Below are 18,662 nucleotides of genomic sequence, written 5' to 3'. Positions count from 1 at the left end.
TAAGTTTATTTAATCAGTGTACCACCTGCCTGGACAGTTGTGCAATCTACCTATCACAGACTCAACTTTGACCGGGCTGTTACCCTAATCAACATGTCCTCAAAGTTGTTTTTGCAGTGGGTCACAACTAGGACACGGATCAACAGATAAGGCCAAGCTAGGTTTTTCTTTGCTGTACTCTTTACTTTGTTTTACTGATTGATTTGACTATATTTCAGATTGTTATCCTTCAAAGTACAACAATAAATATCAAACCATTCTAAACCGACATGAAACATAGACACTATAGTCCATTTGCCTGCATACAAAAATGTAAAAACATAAAAATATATTTTCAGATGATCAATACTTCTATTTAATTCATCAGACTTTTTACAAAGTGATGACTTTCCCTGAAGGCTAATCTCAAATATGAAAAAAGTGGCAAAGGAAAAGGCAAAGAATAATTTGGTTGAGGTAGACCCCGTAACCCAGAGTGGTCACACTTACTCCCCCCTCCAGCCCCCACCTCTGGCACTATCCTGGCATGACACCTATTTTTGACACAATGCTACAGAAAAGCTGGGACGCGGCTAAGGAAATGCGGCTAGGGGATCTCTTCCCCGAGGGGAGGTTTGTCCGCCTGGTGAAGGTCCAGGGGAAGTTTGGAGTCGGAGTTACCACAACACTGCAAAATCACTGCCTAAGGGCAACATGCAAAAACAAATGGTCGTCATTCCCTGCCGCCCCAACCCGCATCCGTTCCTGATCAGCACCATGTCACAGGAGGGGTTCAAAGGCAGCGTCTCCGTGCTATATAAGGCGGTTCAGGCACACGCCCCCTCCAAAAACAAAATGAAGAATAAGTGGGAAAATATCTGAACATAACCATATAAGATACGCAATGGGCGAAATACTGCCACTACACCAAGTCGATCTCCCTCTGTGCCAATTTTAGATTGATACGGTTCAAAATACTGAACCATTTGCACATAACCCCCAGCAAGATGACTAAATTCGATCGATCCAAGAAGGAATTCTACCCAAAATGTAACGCCCCTGAAGCTAACTCGATACATATGTACTGGGAATGCCCCCTGATCATGCAGTTTTGGGAGGAGGTGGCCACTACACTCGGCGATATATTGTACATACAAATCCCAGTTACTCCATTGAAATACCTGATGGGAGATATTGGGAAAGTATCAGTTAAAGCGCGCAGACTCTTCTCATTAGCAGGCTTTGTTGCTAAATGGAATATACTTAAATGCTGGAAGGCAAAGATGGCCCCCACAATCCAGGCATGGCTCAGGGACCTGAGCTCCGTACAAGAATGTGAAGAGAGTTATGTTAAAGGAATAGCATCCACAGGCAGGCCAAAAGACATCTGGGCACTGCTCTGCCGATACCTAACCGACACCCAAGTTAAGTTGGGGCAGGGTGTGGGTCAGCACCACCCAGTCCCATATGATAGGTACTGACTGCCCGCATTTCAGCTTCATTGTTCTGTATTAATATACTATGCTGAAAGTAAAAAAGGAAAAAAAAAAGAAAAAAAATTGATCTACATTGTTTAAAACCCAACTTTTGAAATAAGGGTACACTGGGCATCATTATTACTGTGCTGGTCCGGTAACAACGGTGCATACCGGCACCATTGTTACCAGACCGGCACAGTACGACTCTGCGGACGGGTGCCGTCCTGCTCGCCATGGTCCGACCTGGCGGGCGGAACGGGATCCGCCCGCAGAGTTTCATGGAAGCACCAGCACTGTTATTAACGGTGCCAGTGCTTCCGTGGTCCCCCATTCCCATTGAGTCCCCTGGGACTCAAATGGGAATGGGGATTTACAATTACCGGTGCCTGACTTCCCGGAATGCCGGGGTTTTAATGCCCCAGTGTTTCCAGGAAAGCCAGGTGCTGGTAAATTTTACAAGTCCGGCAGCAACCTGCCGGTTTTACCAGCATGGTTACCGCCAGACTTGTAATGAGGCCCAATGTTTTTTTACCATAACGATGAATAGGCTGGGCAAAAAATATATAAAGTGCCATAAGTCTTCAGTGCAGGAGGCACAGAAGAAATGGTGATAAGCATTATCACCAAACCTAGACCCTTTGGCAGTAACCGAGTCAATTAAATTAACCATAGCATGCTAGTTTTCAGCAGACAAATGAAAACGGGAAGCAATGATACTAAAGAATCTCCCACTATGAAGCCCCATTTTTTGGGTAGGGCTGCCAGGCCTGGTGTCTTCCTTGCGCCCCTGAGATCATTGGTTATGGTGGGGTAGTCAACGGTTCCATTTGATCAAAATAGAATGGCCCCAAACCAGTGTCCTCCTTTGGTCCGATCACTCCTCTGTCCCTACTCCGCTAGGAAACAAAATCCCAGATTCAAACCCAAATAATCCAGAACATGATGGCGAGACTTGTCCTTGGCCTCAAGCCCTGGGATTGTATCTCTCCAGCCCTGAAATCCCTTCATTGGCTCCCAGTTGATGCAAGGATTACATTTAAAACACTCTGCATTGTCCACAAAGCCTTCTGGGGCCTGGGTCAAAAATACCTTCCACTATCCCTCCCTAAATACCTCCCCTCTTGAGCCCTTCCCTTCTCTGCTTCCAACTCCCTCAGGGTTAGTCGTTTTGCTAAGATGCGAGCTGTGGGTAGATCTGTCTTCGGCTGGTGCCTCCCTTTGGAACAGCCTCCCGGCCACCTTGAAACTTGAGGAAAACCATCTCCGGTTCGGAAAGCAAAAGCATCTCAAGACCTTCCTCTTTGCCTCTGCTTTTGCCCCCCTTCTCCCCTGTTGATCTGTTACTTCTCTTGGTATCGTGCACCTGGCCACCCTCTGTCATTCGGGCCCAGGTACCTGCTCATCCTGTCACCCTCCTGCACTACCTCCAGGCCTCCCTCTGCACTAGGGTTCTGTATATGTACCCATACAGTCCCCCTCCCACTTTTCTTCTGCACTTATCAGAAATACCCTATCTGACTAACTTTCACCTGCCACTTGCTGGCTGCACTACCACGGTTTATCGCCCCTATTTATTTTATTTAAAAAAATATTTATTCTATTTTTCTCCCATTTGCTCTGCACCCTTCCACCCCCAGCCCATGCACTTTCTCCCTTTTCTCTTTTCCATGCACTTGTGCTTTCTTAAATGTCACTGGGCCTAGTAAGATTGCTGTTTTCTTTGTTGTTTCTCCCTTGTGCCCCTCCCTTTTTGTCTGGTTGCGCTCTGAACCACTTGTGTACGAGCACGATATAAATAGAATATCATATCATAAATATTTGTCTTTAATGTTCTTCAATTCCCTAGAACTCCCCACATTCTTGATACCAGGGACGAGTGGATTTTCTCACATTCCACAAGGGGGGGACACCAAGATTCACTCCTTCACATTGGTATCGGCAAGGTCTTGAGTTTTCTGCTACCTCCTGCCTTAAACTAAACTACTGGCTTTTCATCCCTACAGCTGCTCTTCTCTTGGACACCGCAAGCTGGTTTCATTATGAGTTCAACCCGTTTACATAGGGGTCTCACCCAAACAACTTAAACTTGAGCAAGTTTTGCTGCCTTGAAAATGCCTTGGTTGCTGCGAGCTTGCCAGCCTCGTATTCCTTTTTCTGATGTTCGACTCTAATCTCCTCCTGATAACCAACTTCAGCCTTCTCATGTTATCCAACTTCAACCTGCTGATATAACTAAACTACCTTCTCCTCATACTAAACTCCAACCTCCTTCTGATGTTCATTAACCACCTCCTCCTGTCACTCAACTCCTTCCTCCTGACGTTCCCTACCCTCCACGCACAAAGGGACCGAAGGGCTGCTGGACCGACCACATTGCCCTGATCACCACACACACACACACACACTAGAGGTCTCGGTGCATTTTGCATATCTTAATTGTATCCAAATTTTTTTGTAAGCACTTTTATATCCCTCCAACTAGCAGTGGCTGTCCGTAAGCATGGAGGGGATTTGCATCCCAATCTTTTAAGACTCCCTTGTCATCTGTTTTATACATATAAAAAACAATTCTCCAGCATAGGGTCTGGCATGGATTCACATGCTCATGAATATTCCCTGTCGTCAGGCTGGGAATCCTCGGTAAAGAAAAAATCAGTATCAGTTTCGTTTCTGATCTGTCTTTCTTAGTAGTAACCAATCGCTGATCTCTGGGTCATACTGCCCCCAGCCAATGACTGCCCTCTCCCCAAGCCCCGCCTTTGGCAGCCATCCTCAGATTTTTTCCGCATGCTCAAGTGTTGGGAGTCCTCGTGTTTAGCTCTCGAGTTTTTTTTACTGCGTTTTCATGTTTTTTCAGGAGAATTTCTCATTTTTTCGGTTTAATCGAGCCTCAAGCTTCACCGTTTCTACTTCCGATAATGGGGACCCGTTTCGGAATTCTTCTACGCCCCTCAAGGGTGAAGTTTTCGTCGAGTTTACACTTCTTGGAGGATTCCGGAAGATCTGCGGCCTACCTCAACGGACATGGCCCAGGACAAAGGGAGCTCGACGCCCGGATCCAAGCTGTTCAGGAACTGCCCTGGATGCGGATTATATAACGTTTTCAAGGAGGACGAGCAATGTCTCTACTGCCTCCATGGGGACAACACAAACGTGGAGAAGGACTGTGCGTTCTGCAAGAACCTTTCGGAACGGACCAAACAAGATCGTCGTTCCCGCCTCGCCACCTGGCTGGAGAAGGGCACAGCAAGTGAGAAGGCGAAGAAGTCGTCTGAGCGGGCTTCTAAGTCCTTTGAGGGTGCCCCGGCGACGGGGGCCCAACAGAAGGCCAAGCACCGCGAGTCCGCGGGCTCCGGGCGCTACTTCCCCGGCACGTTCGACCATGAGCCAGCGCTCTGGTTCAGGGAAGAGGAAGTCCGAGAACCCGGGTAGGCCGCTGGAGCGGACCCGGTCAATCTTGAAGGGGGGCGAGGCGTTGACCCTCCCCCCAAGGCGAAGGCCCTAGACGCATCTAAGGTGGTGAGGGTCTTGATCCACCCGGCTAAGGTCTCTACCGAAGTGGTCGCTGCGACCCTGGCGGAGCCGGCTGAGACTACGCCAATGGAAACGGCCTCTGGGCCCAGAGTATCCCTGCCGCTGCGAAGGGAATCCTCTTTCCAGCCCATCGCTAAGAGCCCCGTGAAGCCCCCAGCTGAAACAGAGGGTGTGGGGGGCGGTGGCTGTTACAGACTTGGAATCAGCCTCTGAGAAGCAACTGGTGGAGACCGAGAAGGGCCTCAACGAAAGGTCCATAGGCCTCAACGAGAGGTTCATAAACCTCAACGAGAGGTTCGAGAAGGTTCGATCCCAGGGGACGGTCCCTGCTGACGTGATCGAAGATAGCGACCGCGACGACGAACAGGGCCCAGTGGAGCGGCCATCCTGTCCGTCGCAGCCATTGCCCGAGCCCCAGGATAGCTCGACGGCCATTTTGATGGCAATCCAATCCTTATGTACCGAGATAAGGACGAGATTACGATGCACCCCGACGGAGGAGCCAGAACCAGGCCCGTCGGGAAGCCCTCCGAACAAGCAGAGGAGAGTCCACCCCGCTCCGCCCTTTGTGCCTGCGAGACCGGTGGACCCCTCATCCCCCTCGCCGGGAGAGGATACGGCGACGGATACGGACGATGACAGCGGCGATGACACAGCAGATATCCCGTCGTCACCCGCCCCACGGGCATCCCCAGCCAACGAGGTTGGCTCTTTCCACGCCATGATAACCAGGGCATCCGAGCTCTGCCCTGAAGAACAGAAAAAGGAGGGGTTCTGTACCAATGACGAGAGGCTAAGAGGAAGACGGTCCTCGCGGTGCCTTTACTCGACGACATCTGGGACGAGGGGCTTGCTGTCCTCAAGAACCCTGCCACGACACCCGCCAAGAGGGACAGGTACGAAAAGAAGTACCGAGTCCCCGATGCCGCCCCCTTGTGCCTCAGGGCCCAGCCCACGCCGGACTCGGTCGTCTCGGCAGCGGCTAAGAAGAAGGCAGCGGGAGCGGCGGCTTCAACTTCCACTTCCCCGCCGTACAGCGAGGGTAAGAAGTTGGGCTCTATGGGACGACACGTCATCTCGTCGGCGGCAACGACGATTAAGGCACCCAATGCCTTAGCGATCGTGGCCCTCTACGACAGGGAGCTCTGGTTCAAGATAGCTCCCCTGCTAGATTTCCTGCCTGGTGACAAAAGGGCGGAGGCCCTAGAAATTCTGCAGGAGGGCGAGGTGGCGTCGGATCACGCCATTACGGTGGCAACGGACATTGCTGATATCGGATTTCGCCAACTGGGCAACGGAGTTTACCTCCGACGACGAGGATGGCTCAAGGCGACAGACTTTCGCCAGGACGTCCAGACCAGAGTGTTGGACATGCCGTTTGACAGGCAACAACCTCTTTGGTAAGGCGGTGGATGAGTCGCTACAGGCCATCAAGACCGACTCGGAGACGGCCGGGCCCTTGGGGTGCTTCAGCAGTGACGGCCCTTTCAGAGCCCTGGAGGCAGACAGGGTGCCTCCAAAGGAACCAGCGGTGGCTCCTCCACCTACCACCAGGCGGCCCGCTCCTCTTCCCAGGAGGCCTACAGAGGTCGCGGCAAGCAAGGGGGTTCCCGCCGTCGTCGCCAAGGAGGCCAAGGCGGCAAGGCCGCTTCCAAGCAAGACTGACCCGGCTGGGTTGTCGGGCCCCCACCGAAGCACCCCAGTGGGAGGCCGGCTGACGAAGTTCGTCAGGGTGTGGGAGTCCATCTTCACCGATCGTTGGGTGTTGGACACCCTGGCCAAGGGCACTTGCTGGAATTCCTAATGAAGTGCACTCGCATTCCTCCCGTGGCCAGGAAGGAGAATCTCCTCCCTCAACTGCTGTTGGAAGTAAAGGCGATGCTCAAGAAAGGTGCCATCGAGCTCGTCCCCAGGAGGCTCCGGAGTATACTCAAGGTACTTCCTCGTCAGAATAAGACAGGCGGTTGGCGCCTCATCCTAGACCTCCGTCGGTTAAACAAATACATCAAGGCGCAGAAATTCAGGATGGTCACCCTCCAGCTGGAGGAAGGCGACTTCCTATCGTCGTTGGACCTGGAGGATGCTTACTTCCACATCCCCATTCTAAAAAGGCACAGGAAGTTCCTCAGGTTCGTGGTTCAAGGACGCCACTACCAATTCAGAGCCCTACCGTTCGGATTAAAGTCGGCACCCAGGGTTTTCACCAAGTGCCTGGCACCAGTGGCGGCGCGGCTGCGCCTGCAGGACCTCAAATCCCACCTGGTTCCATCGCAAGTAGCACTGTTTTTGGGGGCAAAGCTCGATAAAGTGGAGCAATTGGCCTCCCCTTCAGAGGAGAGGACCAATACCATCCTGGGCAAGGTACGGCGCCTGTTAGCCACGGACGTGGCCAGGGTGAGGTCCATCAAGTCCCTTCTCGGGATGATGTCCTCATGCATCTACCTTGTACCCCTTTGCAGACTTCGGATGACGCCCGCTGGTTTCAGGCGAGGGGCTGCTTCGAGGACAGGATCCCCCTCGATGAGGAGTTCCGTCGGGCGATCCTATGGTTGGGCACCCGTGCTCACCTCATGACAGGCACGGACTTTCAAACCCCGGTGTTTCAGGAGACGGTGACTACGGACGCCTCTCTGGAGGGTTGGGTGGCCCACACCGGAGATCTCCACGCAAGAGGCCTTTGGCTCCCAGAGGAGAGGTCTCTTCACATCAACATCTTGGAGCTCCGTGCAGTGTTCTGGGCGCTCAAGTCGTTCCTCCCGTCCCTCAAGGACAAAGTCGTGAGGGTCTTCACCGACAAAACCACCACAATGTTCCACATACGGAAGCAGGGGGACACCAGATCCCCAGCCCTATCCAAGGAGGCCCAGGATCTGTGGCACTGGGCCGTCGCCCAGGGGATGTTTCTGTTTCCCTTCCACCTGGCAGGAATAAAAAACACCATCACTGACTCACTCAGCAGGGAGCTGCGCTCGTGCCACGAGTGGGAACTGCGCCAGGATCAAGTGGTTCGACTCTTCCAACGATGGGGCAAACCCCAGATCGATCTGTTTGTGACGGCGACGAACTCCCAGTGCCAGAGGTTCGCCAACAGGTTCCCACAGCCGAGGAGCATGGGCGATGCTTTCTCATTCCCTTGGGACGGCCTGTTTCTATACGCGTTCCCTCCATTGCCGTTGTTGCTCCGCCTCATCAGCCATCTCAAGAAGTCCAGGTGCAGGATGATCCTCGTCGCACCCGTGTGGCCGAGGCAGGTCTGGTTCCCTGACCTTCTGGACTTGTCAACGTCCCCGCCAGTCAGGCTGCTGGCGGACGCGGATCTTCTCTCCAGGGAAGGAGGCACCATTCTACATCACGACCCACAGTCGCTGAGAGGTTCTTGTAAAGGCCAGGGCGTCCTCAACTCTCAAGTGTTACGGTCATAAATGTGCCGTGCACAGAAGATTAACCCTCTGCGGATTACGGCCCCTCAAGTGCTGCCGTACCTACTGTCGCTGGCCAAAGCTGGACTGGCTCACGCCTCCATAAAAATACATCTGGCTGCCATCTCTCGATATACCAGGACAACGGGACAGGCGTCCTTGTGGTCTCATCGCCTGGTAAATGAATGTATGAAGGGACTATTCCGATCATTCCCGCCGGCGAAGGCCCCTGCCCCGGCATGGGAGCTTAATGTGGTGCTGACCAGGCTCATGGGAGCCCTATTCGAGCCTATGCATTTGGCGCCTTTGAAGTTCCTGTCATGGAAGACCGCGTTCCTCATGGCCATCACCTCTGCACGACGAGTGGGAGAGATTCAGGCCCTATATTGCAAGCCTCCATACTTGACTTTTCATGACACGAGGGTGGTGCTGAGGACGCACCCCTCCTTCATGCCCAAGGTGCTGTCGGACTTCCACCTCAACGAGCCCTTGGTGTTACCAGTTTTCTTCCCGTTGCCTTCGACGCAGGCCGAGAGGACTTTGCACTCGCTGGATGTAGCTAGAGCGCTGAAGTTCTACGTGGACTGCACGAAGAGTTTCCGGAAGACGTCACAACTATTTGTGAACTTTGGGTCTGTGAATCAAGGGAAGGCTCTCTCGAAGACTTCCATTTCCAGATGGCTCTCCGGCTGCATCATGCATTGTCACCGGTTGGCAAACCGACCGCTGCCCGGCCGTCCGAGAGCCCATTCGACCAGAGCGATCGCTGCTACCAAGGCGCTCCTGTCTGGTGTGCCCCTGCTGGACATCTGCAGGGCTGCTACGTGGAGGTCGGCGCACACCTTCACAAGATTCTACTGTGTCGATCGGGACTTGGCGTGCTACCAAATCTGAGGATGGCTGCCAGAGGCGGGGCTTAGGGAGAGGGCAGTCATTGGCTGGGGGCAGTATGACCCAGAGATCAGTGATTGGTTACTACTACGAAAGACAGATCAGAAACTAAACTGATACTGATTATTTTCTTTACCGAGGATTCCCAGCCTGACGACGGGGAATATTCATGAGCATGTGAATCCATGCCAGACCCATGCTGGAGAACAACAGTTACAGGTAAGTAACTTGTTGCCTAGTTAAAAAAGGTACACAGTTAATATATGAGCATCCAACGGAAAGCTCGACCGGTTTCAGTGGTGTCTAACTGCTTCTACCATTTTCTTCAGGATGGACTATCACTTGTCTGTACTGCCCAAAAGCAAAAAAGTCAAGAGTTTCGGGCCTCAGGACATGTACAATTCCCATTTATCTCATTTTGGCACCTTGTTTACCTCTATTTCCTGGCACACTGCACATTCACAAATAGCCGGAAAATAGAGAAGTGAAACTCAGTTGATTTACTGACAAGTCACCTCTTCAAATAAGTACAGAAAATGAATATATCAAGGTGCCAAAATGAAAAATAAAAGGGGACCAAAAAGCAATTTTTGTATAGGTCCTGGGGCCTAATACTTGTTTTCTTGTCAGTAGGGTGTGATGGGAGGGCAACCAAATACTCCAATCTGCACCAAACAGCTAACATAGTTTGAATTACAATTACTAATCTACATAATGGATGATGCATAAATATTGGTTCTATGGCTTGCTACTTCAGAGCTTTTGCCAACAGTCATTACATTTGTAGCCTCAAATAGCATTTACCTCCCACTAAGTTGGGCGGCAAATGTATACACTTGCGGTAATACCCTGGAAGAGTGAGATTGTCGGAAGGAAATCCACTCTGGCTACTCGGTAAGAAGGAATCCTCCTATCTTTATTCCATTCTGGCCATTTCCTGCCTTCTAGCCCTCAGAAATGCTTGGAAGACATGTCTCTACTTCTGTGCCCGGCCTGTGGCATTCCCCCCCTCCACCACTCGGATACCACCAGCACAGGTTCTTGGCCTCAAAAGGCATACCGGGGCTCCCAGCAAGAATGGCCAGTACTGGACAAGCTAAAGATTGGGTTTGTGTGTTTTTCTTTTCTCACTACAACCAATTTAGTATCCGAAGCCAGTGGTGATAGGCACAGTCATATTTCCATCAAAAATACTCCCATGCAAAGGATGCCGTTTGCCTCCCATAAACGGCGAATTCCTGTAGTGGAAACTTGTGCCAGTCTCTACAGGACTGTGAAGGGAGCTTGCCCGTACCACCTGGCAGTAATTCCTTTGGCATTTATGAACACCCACCTGTACATACTGGGTGCCTTAATGTTTAAATTATACAGAAATGTGTCGTTCTGGGGTGTGAAATCAACTATTCGTAAACTTTTTGTGTGGTGGATGAAACTTTTTGTAAGATTAGAGAATACATCGCTAAACATTTTCTTTTCTTTGTGTTAAATTGTATGTTTTGTTTATGTGCTTGTCTTTTTGCTTTCCATTCCATTTTATGAATGTGCATGTGTATGTCAATAGTAGGTTGTTTTGAGAAATTAAAAGTTGGATTTTTTTCCTTTAAAGAACTGAAGAGCCTTCAGCACTGCAACCTGCAAAAGGACAAACACAAGTGAATGGAACAGGTACCTGTACATAAGTATCACAGTTTGCAAATCATAATCGTTCTACTGTATGATTTCAATATGTCCGAACACGTAGTGAAGACTTGAATGTAGTTTACGAAGATTTTCTTCCAAAGTTCAACTCCAGAGGGTTACCCGTAATTATTGCTATTGAATGTGGCCACTGCCGTTTTGCTATGATAATAAAACAAATGACAAAAAGAAGAATGTGCTGTCATCCAAGTCTAGGTATGAAGATGACCCTGGCAAGCATAACATCTTCTATTTGCTGGTAAAGGTTCTGCCATTTTTAGTACCAAAAATACTAATGTACTTGGAGGAATAAAGAAAAATATATGCAGGCTTAAAATGAACATAAATCAAACTACCCAACTTATAAACAGAGTTTCTGGTTATCCGTGTTTGTTTTGTCGATTTCATCAGTGTCTGTCCAGTGTTTTGACAAAGTTTTAAAATCTGTGTATATAAATGTTTATACATTTTTTGCAGAACAGTCTATGAAAAGCATTTGTTTATATACATACCTTTTAAAGTAGATATATCATGGGATATACAATGTTTTCAATGAACAGGCTATTGTGGGAACAGTCTTGCAAAGGAGGTAGACACCATGCTTCTGCTAAGAAAGCCGGCAACAGATGTCAGTGAGACGCTGCCCCCTCCATCAATATTCATGGCAGGTTCTGTGATGTTTGAGGACCTGTGTGACAAAGGACATGTGGGGGAGGTGTGGAGTGCAGCTAATTTGCAGATGTATTGACATCAGTGTGAAATCACGGAAAATTGTGTTACAGGAAGTGACCTAAGGCTTTGATACTTGATGGTATCATGGTATCTTTTTTTGTCTTCTTTTTTTTCAAACCGTGTTTGTTCGGATGTATACATCCGTTACACCACAAATTACAAATGCAAACATTGAAAACAATACATTGATAAAATTATCTAAGACAGCAGTCACAATCCTTATTCATAAATTCCAAAGACATTAAAAAAACTGGGAAATAAAATACAGGCTTCACATTCGGGCCATATTGCATTTCCTTTGATACATAGCTCTTTTCAGGAAGGACAATAAAGCCCAGGGAGTCAACAGGGAATCTGCGGCCAAAAGCAAGAAGAGTGCCGGGCGGTGCAAGCGCGGATTGGATTCCCTAAGGACCGGGAAAGTTTTAGACCTTCTGATTTCTCTATATCCCGAACAAAATAGCAGGAGATGTTTCAGGTCCTCACTCCCCCCCACAAACATGGCAGCCTGCTATGTTGGGAAACCCACACCACTTGACCGTATTTCCTCTCAAATGCAGGCTGTCAAATCTTGCACGTGTAATGATCCATCAATCTCCTTTTTGGTGCTATGGAGAAAGAAAATGCAGCTGAATCGCGTTCACCCTACACATTGCGGCGTGCATTCTATCTGTATACAAGACAAGCCCCATGGTCTCCCTCCTCTGCTAAATAAATCTGGTGAGGTGATGCTTATAATGGCGCTGCTGTCCTAAACCATCAAAATGTCATGACATTGCTCTTAATCATTAAGTCATTTATAAAGGCCAGCCATGGTATTTTGTGCCAATTGTCCGTGCCCATCAGGGCTCTAATAATGAAGTGGGTTACGGTGGCATGCTTGTTAGACAACAGGCAGAGCCAAACATTAATAGGGGCCATGTTCCACTGGTCATCCTAGAAATCAGCACCCAATTCTCTGTGTATAGACCCACAGGGGGCTGATCCCGGGAGCCCCAGGGGTCTTCTAGACAATTTGTTTTCTTTAACGTGTATCTCGGAAGCTCCCTTAAAGCCCCACAGCAATGCACCATACACTGTCGCTGCCTTTGTCTGTGGATCATAAACCTTTTGGACCGATTCCAGTGACTGTCCCTGGTAGCTAGACAAACTAAAGAACCCACCAATCTGTTGGGTCATCCTCAAAGATTCTTTACAGATATGGGCTGATCCTGAGATGCCTGCGAGAATCTGACTCCAAGGTAATCAAACCCTTTGACTCTGGGAATAATAGCCCCATTACATACCATGGGCTGCATCTTAATTTGCTTCTCCCCCCAGACCCCATTAGCGCCATTTTGGATGTGTTAATTTTCAGTTCCAAGTTCTTCATAAATGCCCCATATGCATCTATCAAATTCTGAAGTGCCTCGGGGGTTCTGGCTACCAAAACTGAATCATCTGCGTAAGCCACAACCTGGAAGGCTCTACCCCGCAGACTCGGGTAGTCCACCCCAGTGTCCACAGGGCCTTCTGGAGGCCGTTAATATATAGGGTAAACAAAATTGGGACCAAAACACACATCCCTGTCAGACTCCAAGGCCAACCCCAAAACAGCAGTGTACTGCCCCGTGGGCCACTCCTCACACAGGCCTCGTTGTCCCTATGACGTTCCCGCAGCACCATCAACATTTCTTCAGGGCAACCCAAAGACCTGAACACGGCCCATAACCTTGATCCGTTGACTTTATCAAAGGCCGTGCTCAGGTCCATAAAGGCGAGATATACTTCCTCTTCCTTACAAAACACAGAATTGGAGATTAGCAAGTATAGATTTAGAACCATTTCTGCAGTTCCCATTCTAGCACGGAAGCCTGCACCCTCCCAAAATTCATAATGGATGTATTCAGGAGGGAGATGGGTCTGTAGGATACAGGACTTTTTAAACATGGGAAAAATAATGGCTGATTTCCATGAAGGGGATAAACAAGCATTGAACACCACTGTACGCAGAGGTGCCCACAGGTCCGGTTCTTCCTGAAACAGATCCAACGGTACAGCATCTGGACCTGGGACCGATTATGGGTTTGTGCTTCCAGGGCCATCCGTATGTCCTCTAACTTAAGTCTCAGTGGGAGTCACCATTCCTCTGTACTTCTCAAGGAACCCCTGTTCTGAACAGAGCAGAAAAATACTCTACCAGACCGCTGCTTCCACATGCATTCCCCTGGCTCTTTCCATGGGCCTATATACAGGGCTTCCATTCACAAATTCCCATAAGGCTTTGGGATTATTTGATTCTACTGCACTTAAGAACCCCTCCCACGCTTCCTTATCAATCTCCCGCTTTCTTTCCTCCATCCTCGAGCGATAGTTCGCTCTAGTTAAACTAATCTCCTTTCTCATACAAGTTGGGGCTTTCAAGGTTGTCAGTAATGGATTTTTTTTAAGTGTGTTAGGGAGAATTCTCTGTATAGGCTAATTTCCCAAACCTAGTGAGTCCCCCAGCAGCTTTGCTGGATTTTTGGGGTTTATTTTTTTCTCCTGCTAAGAGTGAGACTCTTTTTCTCCCACTCTTGGGCATGATTTGAGAATGTCCTTTGACTTTGTAATGTGTTTTATGGGCTATGGGGTCTTTTACTCCACAGGGCTTCATGTGTTTTTGGGATGTGTGTTGCACAGCACCCTCAGTGCAGTAACACAGGGGTGTCATAGTGACCCCCAAACATAGACTCCATACCCTGGGACTGACTACCGTCTCCCAGGGCATGTAAAGTCACCATTGACTTTACTAGTCTTAAATTGTGAACAGAACCAATACAAACCATCATATTGTGGAAGTACTCGTAGGGGTAATTAGATTGCCCCTGGGTCTGTTCTCGAGGGGGCACTGTGCAGTCCCCCCTTGTCGAGTTTCTGGCTGGTGGCAGTGGTTACCACGCGAAATATTCCACCGGAATATTTCCTATGGGATTTTCCCATTCATTTTAAACGCACCACTTTTTTGGTGCAATGTTAAAGATACCGCCGGGTTATTTATTTAATATTTATTCCCCGGTTGGGTCTTTTTGCCAGGACTCGGTTTTAAAGTGGCGTTTGTGTTCGCCTCTGTAACTCCAACCCAAGTCGAGCCCTTTGTTCCACTTTTGGCGGGCTTCTGCACAGAAGCCTCCAAAAGTGGTGCCACTCTGTCTGGGTCTACAGGATGTGTGGGAGGGGGGGAATAGGCACCCTGGACTGAGTTGCCTCAGCAACTCAAGTCGCACTCTGGTGTGATTGGCCCAGTGTTGTGCCGCCCCGCTCACCACTTAGCATGTTTGAGTGACAGCTAGGACTGGTAAATGGGGGTTTTCTGCATAAAAGCAGGGCTTTGGGGACTGCAACTTCAGAAGTCGCCACAGGACCTAAAGAATCCGAAGAGGGAGAAGCTGAGCCGACCTGCAACGACGACACCGCCGGTGAAGCCCTGCTGACCGACTCACCACTTCCCAACGACAGAGAAGATCTTCCTGGAGAGTCTTCTTCCTTTGAACTGGTGGGGTTAACCAGTTCGCCCTCTTTTCGCCTTCCTGGATCGTCTCGTGGTCGAATCGCCCGTGCCAAGCACCCCGGCGGCCGGATAGCCACGCTTCACCACTACTGCGAATAAAAGGGTAGTGCCTTTTGAACCGGGAAACTCCACGGCTGGTTTCTTCCCTGGCAGTGCAACGACCTCCAACTTTCTTCCACGTCGAGATCTTCTCTTCCCCTGGACGAAGCACCGACTGGCACCCGCAGCCAGGAACAACTGCCCCTGCTGGAGCTTTCTCACCATTTCATGTACTGTGTTCCGCCTAGTCTCCCTTGCAACAGACTGTTCAAGGTGTCCCGTAAATCCTTGATTCTCTATCCTGGGGTGACATGGGACCTGTTAACTAACTTTTCTGAACTGATCCAACTCCTTTTGAACTATCTGCAAAGACTTTTAAGTGTACTTCAACTGTGTGATCTTGGGCACATTCCGCCTTGCTCTCTCCAAGAGTGGGCCTGGCCTATGAACATTCTTTCTCTACAGTAGACTCTGCCTTTCTTGACTTGCTGTGGTTCTTTTAAAAGTGTTGGTATTGTGTGCTTTCCTAATTCTGCCTTTTCCCTCCCTTTTTAAATAATTATTGGAGTGCCATCTTGGTTAAGTGCTCACCTCTGTATTGATAATAAGTGGTGTTCTTTTCCTAAGACTTGTCGTGTAATTAATCAGGGAGGTGTATATATTTCTAGTGACTGTGTTTGAACTTGCTTGACATATTAGTGCCAGTGTATTTTTACAAGTGTGTTTTTAAATAAATAATTATATACTTTTATACCCAAGCTCTGGTCAGTGTTTGCTTGTACTACTGTATTTTTGTACCTAATGTGTATACTCTATATACTGCCTAACTCTTCTTGAGAGAAGTCTAACTGCTCAGCCGCAGCTACCAGGTAAATCTGGGTGGTACAGACTGCTACCAATTGGGTTTACTGCCAACACCTGTAGTCTTAAGCCTTTTGCAGTGGTCCCTAAGGGAACTGCACAGGTTTCTGCCTAACAAAGTGTTACATTTGTCATTAAACCAGCCTCTCTTTTGCTGGGGCACACAATGTGTTTAATGGGTGTCCACATTGTCCAGTATATCAAGGATACCTGGTGTCTGGTCAGCCGTAACCTGTCGGTGGAGCCCAGTCTCCACAATCCACGCCCAGGTAATCCTCCCTTTTACCACAGACTCCACTTATACGGAGCACAGGGTATTGGATATGGTTGGGGCTTCCTCAAATAAACCCTTCATCCTCAGTCTAATAAACCCCTCATCCTCCGTCTAAGCGGGTTATAGTCACTGCATGGCTCCACTACCACCTCAAAATCCACAATCCTTTGATCCACCATTATTTTTGATGGTCAGGTTTGCTGGGATGTCTACAGCATCCCCCGTCCATTTACTGTTCGCATACCCTATAGTACAAGCCAGACCCACAATTGTAGTCGCTTCACACAGACCCGTTTATCCTTCATCACTGGCTTTGGGATGTTTACATACATATACTCCAAGCAGTCCGAAATATCACCTGGGGGCCCTGGACCCACTCTAAAATTGAAGTCTCCCCACCCACACACACTCTACCCTGCTGGGCTCCCTCCTCCTCAATTGTTCATCTATAAAGGTTTTAAGCTTTATCACCGTGTTTGCCTCTGCCTTATGTGGGATGCTATAAAAAATGAAGGATAGCCAGGGAACCCCCCCCCCCCCTGTGCTAATACAAGCAACAATATTTGCAAAAATTCCATTCGAGTTTCAATCACCCTGACCTTGCACTTTAATGATGCTTTAACCAGGATTTTCCTGGCTGGGATCTCATATGATACATATCTGTCTAGGAGGGGGCTCTCCACTGCCCATGTTTCCTGCAAAAGTATCAACTTGTGGGATCTCATAAACCCAACCACATCTGTGTTTGCAAAGTTTCCTCAAGCACCTGCTGTATTCCATGACACAAAGCCCTCCACAGGTGCTGCTTCCCTGTGGTCTACCAAACCCTCACACTGCGTGGGACTCTAAAAATACCCCTGTCCCCTGCTGTACCTCTAGACTCGACTCTAAGGCTATCCAGTTAGGTTGCGACTCCCTCAGTCCATCAATTTCCTCTATAGATGTTAGAGGGTTAAACCGATGTCGACACTCTACGGCATACCATCTCCCTCACATGGCCTGCCCGATGGGTCATCCTGGTGCATGCCTTCATTCCAGTATCATCATTCGTGGACATGATTACCCTTTTCACTCCCCTCGTCCTCTCTCACTTTTTCCAGGTACTCACTAGAGGGGCATTTTGGTGCTGTCCAGACCATCTCCCAGAAACCCACTACACTAGAGCCATTCAGTTTACAGCCTCTCGACAGGTTAGAGTTCTGCAGATAATCTGCTACAAAGCGGTTTGCCAAGGTGATTACAATGCAATCACCTTCCACTGATTTGGCCAGTGTGCCGACCCACCCCACCCTTCTCGCCATTAGAATGTCCTTAGGATTAACACTTGGCCCCATTAGGTTTGTGTATATCCAATATGCTGATTTATTCATCAATGAGACCGTGGAGTCAAAGCTATCCATTTCCAGTCTCGGGATATGCAAAATTACCCCCACCAGTGGTGCAGCTGCTGACAGCAGGTTTAAAATCTGCATGTCTCCCACATCCACCACCTCCTCGAGCTCACCTCCTTTCCCCGCCTCCCCCACATCCATCTGGTCATTTCTCGATCCCCCTTTGGGCTGAGTAGAGGTAAGATCAGAAAACCCTCTTTCCACCGTCACCCTTATCTCACCCCTGGCCCCTTCCTGGCTCTGCACCCCTGCAGAGACATAGGCCTCCTTTTCCTGCGTCCCCTCCCATAGCATACTAATTTCCCCCACTTTCTTATTCAGATCCCTTTATTGAGTCATCCATAATGGCTGGAGTGTTCAAGACCACGGATTTGAAGGATTGGAGAAAGTCAAAAATTGCCAGCATGGTTTTTTGCCCCCTGCCCCATACCCCCCTAGTTCACGATTATTCTTTGCAGGGACAACACACCTTGCGATCAGGAGCTGATGTAGGGGTTTCAGTTTTTCCTCCACAAGGTCCTCCAGCCATAGCTTATCTTCCTCTTCTGGGCCAGACCAACTATCTCCCTGATTTGTCGAGACCCTCTCTATTGAGCCCTCCTCAGGAGGATCTCCTCCATCCCCCAACCCTCCATCTTCCTCCCGCTCTCCCTCTCCCCTTCCACTCCTCCGTCTGCCTCTACACCCTCCCCCTTCATCCTCTCTGGGGTGGCCAGCTCAGCCCAATTTAACTCCTGATTATCATTCTTCTTGACCGTACGACCCTTCTCTGCTACCCGCCCATCGTCTCCAACACCCCCATCGGGCCATCCGCCAGAGTCTCCACACCTCACCACACATTCTTCCATGGATCCTTCA

The 18,662-nt window shown here is 49.3% G+C and overlaps 1 protein-coding gene across 3 annotated transcripts in view; it reads left to right on the top strand.

Moving 5' to 3' along the window:
• GRAMD4 (GRAM domain containing 4) overlaps nt 1-18,662 on the top strand; it is a 2,133,975-nt gene that overhangs the window by 787,613 nt on the left and 1,327,700 nt on the right. For all 3 annotated transcript variants that reach the window (XM_069629242.1, XM_069629243.1, XM_069629244.1), the window contains one exon: nt 10,908-10,966. In XM_069629242.1, coding sequence (XP_069485343.1) covers nt 10,908-10,966 — 59 coding nt within the window. The remainder of the gene's footprint in view (nt 1-10,907; nt 10,967-18,662) is intronic.

This window comes from Ambystoma mexicanum, chromosome 12, assembly GCF_040938575.1.
Source record: "Ambystoma mexicanum isolate Mex_15411 chromosome 12, UKY_AmexF1_1, whole genome shotgun sequence".
NCBI classification, from domain to species: domain Eukaryota; kingdom Metazoa; phylum Chordata; class Amphibia; order Caudata; family Ambystomatidae; genus Ambystoma; species Ambystoma mexicanum.
The sequence above is the reverse complement of the archived record's forward strand: the minus strand, read 5'-3'. Positions and strand labels throughout refer to the sequence as shown.